Raw genomic sequence first — 7288 nt, forward strand, 5'->3', positions numbered from 1 at the left:
ATTGTTGCATTAGGCATTGAAAATTGGCCAGTGGAAGCCAACGATAGAGCTAGCTTCAGGTTGCATCTATGGGAGGTCATGGATCGCAATAGAAAGTAAAAAGTAGCTCCCAAGACGGCACAACTCTAACTTTGTAAGGGATTCAGTTTAAATCACTAATTATGCTAGAATTACACCAATCAAGTGCCAGAATTTGAAAATTTGAATCGATAAACTCACTTGTAATATTGAAGCTTGTTGGCTTTGATGGAAATTTATGGAAATTCTTTGAATTTGTAGGAAAATTCACTTTTCAACTCCTCATACTATTGAGTCCTCAACAGACAATTTCTCCTATTTTATTGAAACTTTTGAGAAACAGGTGAGGTTTACCCCTGATAAAGTCTCATAAATCTATCAACTTTGTTCAACATGCTACTGTCTAGCCATTGAAAATTCAATAAACCTCTCAATTTAACAAGAAAATCTCCTTAAAAAAATCAATAAGTTTGATTGAACATCCCAACCACAGATAGACATCGCATCTATTTAATTATAATGAATACCAAAAGTTTCTCCATTATTTTCTCGATTAATACCATAAATAACCTTCTTCATCCTTATCGTCTATTGATTGAAAATGAGGAGGAAAGAAAAAAAAAAGTTTTAGGGAAAAGAAGCATCTTATTGTTTGTCGAAAGCAACAATAAATTTCCTTTCAATATATTTGCTTCTTTCATTCATTCTACAAGCAAGCAAAAGCAGCCAAAATCGACACATATCTTCCGTTGATTCTGATGAACATTCAATTAATTTCAATTTTCTTAAAGGCAATGAGGATGTTTCTAGTGTATATCTACTAATAGTCCATTAATCTTTCAGTTTCATCCTTCTTTTTTGTGCTACTACCAACACTTCATTTAGATTACTTATTTGTCTAGTAGAGTATCCAATCTATTGATTTCAACTCAATTTTTTTTTCTTTATCTAAATTAAGAGTACATTCAGTATATGATGAGACTATGTACTTAATGTCTTGGTGTGAATACAAGTTGATATGGATTTTCTGGTAGAGCAAGTGATCCAAGTGTGACTTTAATATCCTCACCATTAACAGTACTAATGTCGAATTCCTTCAATAAATTACTAACTATGGCGAAGGCAACAACTTGTACCAATTTGTATCCCATACATGATCGTCTACCAACACCGAATGGTATAAAATGATCTGGCTTAATAAGTCGACCATTCGAAAGGAATCGTTTTGGTTCGAATTTTTTCGGGGCTTCCCATAGCGTCTCTGACATATTTAAATCGTAATTGTTGAGGAAAATTAATGTACCGGCTTTAACTGTATAACCTGCAGCATCATATTACGGACATGAGAGAAAAAAGAAAGGAAAAAGTAAAGAAAAAATGTTCACATTAAAAATCCATTAAAAGCATTTCGCAATAAATCAAACTCACCATCAATGGAACTGTCTTGTGACGCAACGTGAGGTACTATCGGCGATGTGATGATTCTCAATGATTCCATTATAGTAGCCTCTGTGTAAATTAATTTATTGCGATCTCCTATCAAAACTGACTTTTCACTACGCTCATTCAACAAATTATCTACTTCCGATTGTATATTCTTCTGGATTTCCTTATCTTTTGCGATAAATGCGAGAGTTTTGCATACGAAATTTGCTACTGCTGAGTGTCCGCCAATAATGTCTTCTAATGCGAATAATGCCTGTGAAGTAAAATATTGGAAAAATTATTTTATTTGTTTTTACAAGAACAAAGGTCCCGTCAATAATGATGAATTCCTCAAAAAAGTGGGTTGGGAATTCCAAAAATTTTCAAGACCAGACGAAAAGATGACTTACCGTTTCCCATTCCATGCGTGGTTCAAGTTTCTGCTTCACGTGATCAATAAGCGACTCAATATAATCATTTGGCTCATTGCCAATATTCCATGTTGAGTATCGATCTGTTATGATGTTGTTTAATATAAATTGACGAATTTCATGTGACCATTGTTCCATTTTCCTCATATTTTTGTATTGGAATGGTAATAAGAATGGAAGGAAGTCGGCGGCAGATCCTTGATTTACTTCCCTATTTTTAAATAAATAATTATTAAATTAATTAAAATTGGAACTAAAATTTAAAGAATCTCTTTTTTGGACATACCAGAAGATCTTATCGAAATTCCTGATCAATGTTTGAAAGTTTTTATCATTGCGGTCAAAATTGCGTGTTGTAAAATATTCAGTGAAAATGTTTCCACATGCCTCCATAACAATTGGCTTAATAGATGTGCTCTTTTCATTTGCAATATCGTGACGGATTTCAGATGAAAGTTGATGATAATTTTCAATTGTAATATCATTAAGACGATTGAAGCTCATGGAGAATTTTCGTGGGAATGTGTGTGTTGATAGCATGTCACGTCTTACTTTTTGCATATCCGACCAGTCACAGAATGCCAATGCTAAGGAGATTAAATTTTTTTAATTTAATAAACAAATTGCAACAGGAACGGTAATGGTAGTAAGGAACAAAAAAAAATATGAATTATTATAACTTACAATTCTCCTTATTTCCATCGAATAACATCTGGAAGCGCTTGAAATTGGGACGTGAATCAAATTGGTGGCCCTTATAAATCAGAACTTCCTTAATATTTTCCACACCATTTATCACTAAACTGGGTACATTTCCCATTTGTAATTTTATCACATTTCCATATTTCTCAGCTAAGTCACTGAATGCTTGATATGGTATATCATATCCATCAAGTACATCAAGATTTCCAATAATTAATTTACGTTTTGGTCCTGGCGCTTGCCTTTCATTATTATTATTCTCATTGGTTCCGTTGTTGCTACGGAATATATTCAATTGACTCAATTTCGATTGCAATTGACTTTTTAGTGATAATTTCTTTTTCAATTGCTTAACATTTAAATCATTGGCAATTAAAACGATTGTTAAGATGATGCATGTCAACATTATATAAATTGTGTTGGAACTGAACAATAAAAACATTGAATTATACATTTTTTTAATGATTTTTTTTACTGATTTTTCGGCACTAAAAATTGAATTTTTTTGTCACTTAATATTTTCTTTTATTTCTTTTCACTTTAAGATTTCTTCTGTTTTTTAAGGTTTTCTATTTTATTTTATATTTTTTTGTAAGGCACTAAAGAACTTTTACCGACTTGTTGTTCGATATAAAGCTGAAGATAATCTGACTTTTCGTTGAACAGAACTGTCTTTTATACACAGATCATTTTATATAAAGCTGATGAATAAGATTATAATAATTTACTGTATAATCAAGTACACAGCCGCTATGCCTTATCCGATCGACACTTCTTCTTTCCTTTTATACTTTTCTGTGTTGTATTCGAAACAAAAAAAAAGAATTAAATTTGTGTGTAAATGATATGGGGGGCATGCAATAAGGAGAGACGTGTAAGATGAAAGTAGAAACAGTTGTTTAGTTAATCAAACGGGATAGCGAGGAATACATGTAAATAAAAATAGAATTTTAAATTTAAAATTCACTTCAGTTCCATTATTTTCAATATGAAATTCTTCTGTCGCCTTTCTACTGAAGATGAAAAATTGAATTTTAATTAAGACTGACACAAATTGCTGGTTTGTTTTTCTTGCTTTTTTTGTTTATTCCTTTTGTTCTGTATTTAGGTTTACAGATGATACACAAGGAGAGAAAAAAGAAAAAAAAATTAATTTTATTCTTTTGAACTTAAAATGCTTTTTTTTCTTCTTCTTCTTTTTCTCATCTGTTAGGAGGAATTATTGAGGTTGTTTAATGCATATCGAATCAATTTATCAAGTTTAGAAAGTTCTTCTCATATTTTATTCATTTTGCTGTTTGAAATTGTTAGTCAAGAGAACTTAAGATGTAAATAAATAAGTAAAAAGTGAGAAAATGTGCAAAAAAAGTCAGAATTTGTGCACTTGGATACGCATAACTTACTTGCTTTATTTTTTTAAACGATCGCTTATTATCCTGAATTATTTTACATAAATTGTGTTCATTTCTTGTGATTTTGGTTTTGTCTTAATGCTGACTAGTTTTTGGTGATACGGTATCAGTGGGTTTAGCTGTAGAAGGTTGGTTTTACGTGCCAAAGGTCCTGGGTTTAATTCTAGGTCATGTTGAAATTTCGGAGAATTTTTCAATTTCATCGTTCTAATTAAGAAGCTAGTTTTGGGTGTAAGGTGCAATTTTGAGGTTCTTAGAACATATTATGCACCAAATATCTCTATTGTATGTCCTAGCCGAGCGAAACAAATGAAAAATGCTCCTATCAAATGGACGCGGTCTATTTTTTCCAGCCATATCGACGTCAAACGGTCATTTGTGTCACTCAAGCTAGTATCTTGATGATTTTATTTACGAAATCTTGCGCATTGTATTTACAAATTGTAACCAGTTATATTGTTTGGCAAATTTGGCCTTATTACGTACACATATCTTCGTTATGTGCAAAGCTTTCAAGTGGTTTGGATCTCACTATAAACTGTAGATCTAAAGGGTGCATTACAATAGATTATACATCACACTGCCACCAGTTCATAAGGCTAGGCCCTTCAAACATTATATTAGTCGAAGTTCGTGACCTAATAAAATTAAACCAAAAATTTTAATATTTATTACAATAATGAGTTCAAAAATTATGCAAAACTATTTATTTTTATTCGTGTCACTATCAAGAATTTATGCTAATTAAAATCTAATAAATCATGAATAATTAAAATTCATTTCCAATAAATCATCAGTTTTTCGGTCATCAAACTATAATTTAAATATAAATTATTGTATATTTCATTTAATAAAAAAATCATTGAGAGGAGCATGTGAAGTTCATGATTATTTATTTTAATGATATGTATTGATTTGGGTGATGAATTTTAATTAAATTTGATAAGCAAGGTTTGAGCAATGTGGAATAAAAGGGTTAAAGGAGTGTATTTGGAGGAAAAGGGAAGGGTTTCGGTTATCAAATTCCATGTCGATCTCCCCATCCACTCCCATTTTAGGTCATTTGTGAGGAAAATCCCAATACGGGATGGAATCAAAGAAATTTCATGCGAAATCGGTCTGATTGCTATTCCAAGTTCTGCTCTTAATGCTTAATCAGCTTAATGCTAAGACAGTGCTCGATGTCAATTCGGATTCGAATAGCACAACGTAACCGCTAGTCTACCGCTACGTTGGCATATTAATAAAAGGACGCGAGTCGACCTTTATGGCACCATTATGGCTTCCCTTTATTTCAACCCGTTTTAACGGTCAAGAATGGTCTGACGCATTGTTCTGCTCGTAGCATTTGACGTAGTATGGAAAGACTCAAGTCAACTTGACTCCATGTAAAGTGCATAAGCCTTGGACCGATTTATGTTTCATAACTTTATATTAAAATGAGTAGAATTTCAATGAATAATTTCGTATTTAAGCAACGTATATCAAAGCTTGAAGTTGACTCAAATTTTATATGGACTCGAGTCGACTTTTCGACACAAAATCCTAGTCTACTTCGAGTTCTGACGTATATCAATATCACTAACTCCAGATATCATTTACTTGAGTCACCAAGATCTGCATGATATTATAAGGATGGATAATTTACATAATTTTGAAAATAATAAACACGTTCCATATGGATTGGGATAACAAAGTTCACATAAATTAACATAATAAATTTTGTCTTGAACATGCTCAACAAAATCCAGTCGTAGAGAAAATATCCATTTAAGTAGTAAATTGAAGGGAAAGTCGATAGTTAATAAGAAGAAGCTTTAATGCATGTAAGATGTAGTTGAATAGATGCAAAATCTATCATTCAATTTCATTTTCATCTAAAGCACATCTCTCGATTGTACATGACTCCTTCCTTATGTTTTTAAGAGCATAACACCCTACGAATGTTAATCCACTTCACATCTAATAACATTATGTATGTAAGATGTAGTTCCAACATGGCATTATGCATTGATGATACAAGTAAGTAGAACATCGAGTGCTTGTTCTTATTTTTTTTTTTTTGAGATCACTATAAGTAAGTAAAAGCTTTCAATATTATGTACAGTAAGTGAGTATGTAAGTAAGTATTAACTGCCATATAAATATATTATCCTTGAAAATATATGATGATGAAAATAAGAAAAAAAAATGGAATATGTAAAGCATCCATTATCATTATTATTGGGATGAGTGGATGTCATCGATACATATTGTGATTCATATTATCCAAGTATGTCGGTGTCACTAGTCTTGTACTGTATGTCATTTATTGCGTCTTTACCACACGCATTCGATTGTTCTTGATCCGAATTGAATTAAAAGCACTTACTTATGAATAAAAAATTTCTGTTACGATTTTTTTTTTTTTTTTGTATTTAAATTTCGAATCATTTTTTGATTAATATTCTTTAAATTGAAAATTGGCATCGGATTACAAATTATTCTCTCACATTGCTGTAACTTATATATCTTATAATATTGCAAATATGAGATTCTTAAAGCATGGTGATGTACATGTCAAATATTGTGAGTGCATTGTGTAATTTTTTGAAGTTCATTATATTGAAATTTGATTCACTTTTGATTATAAAGTTTAATAATCGATGAGGCAAAGTGTCAGTAGCAGGGCATTGCACCTTGCATCATTGAGTTCGCTAGGGATCGCTTTTGCTGCTTTGTCACCATATTAAAGGAAAGTTGCCTTGACGTCACCCAGACAGCATATTTAGAATAATTTTTATGGCGAAAAATGCCGTTCGCTGCATTGTGCTGCTCAATTAAGTCAGATTCGGAGATATCGCTACATAGGCTATATTCGGGAGTGAAGTTACATGGTCTATATTCGGAGGCGTAGCTACAAAGGCTTCATTCTGGGGTTTAGCTACATAAGCTACATTCCGGTGTGTAGCTATCTGTGGTACATTCGTGGGTTTAGCTTCATGGACTACATTCGGAGATTATAACTACATGAGGTACATTCTTGGGTGGAGCTACATGGGCTATACTCTTGTGTGTAGCTACAGGGTCTATAATCTTGGGTGTAGCTACATGGGCTTCATTCGGGGTATAGCTACATGGGCTATATTCAGGTTTGTAGTTGCATGGGCTACATTCGAAGGTGCAGCTAAATCGGCTACATTCGGAGCGCGTAGCTATATAGGCTATAGCCTTGAGGGTGCAGTTATATGGACTAAATTCGGGAGTATAGCTACATTAAGCTATCAAAAATGACCAAAACATATCTGAACTTAATATTCC

At 32.4% G+C, this 7288-nt stretch overlaps 1 protein-coding gene across 1 annotated transcript; it reads right to left on the minus strand.

Annotated features, from left to right (window-relative positions):
• Positions 1-179: 179 nt before the first annotated feature.
• Positions 180-3137, minus strand: LOC139099957 (cytochrome P450 307a1-like). The gene is made up of 5 exons (XM_070652508.1): positions 2559-3137; positions 2161-2461; positions 1854-2085; positions 1447-1717; positions 180-1339 (listed from the first exon to the last, which is right to left on the minus strand). The coding sequence occupies exons 1-5, from the start codon at positions 3028-3030 to the stop codon at positions 1008-1010; spliced, it is 1608 nt and encodes a 535-aa protein (XP_070508609.1). The 5' UTR covers positions 3031-3137; the 3' UTR covers positions 180-1007.
• Positions 3138-7288: the final 4151 nt, after the last annotated feature.

The sequence above is a fragment of the Chironomus tepperi genome, unplaced genomic scaffold, assembly GCF_022539635.2.
Source record: "Chironomus tepperi strain 1889 unplaced genomic scaffold, CSIRO-AGI_Ctep_v1 contig_48, whole genome shotgun sequence".
Taxonomy (NCBI): Eukaryota; Metazoa; Arthropoda; class Insecta; order Diptera; family Chironomidae; genus Chironomus; species Chironomus tepperi.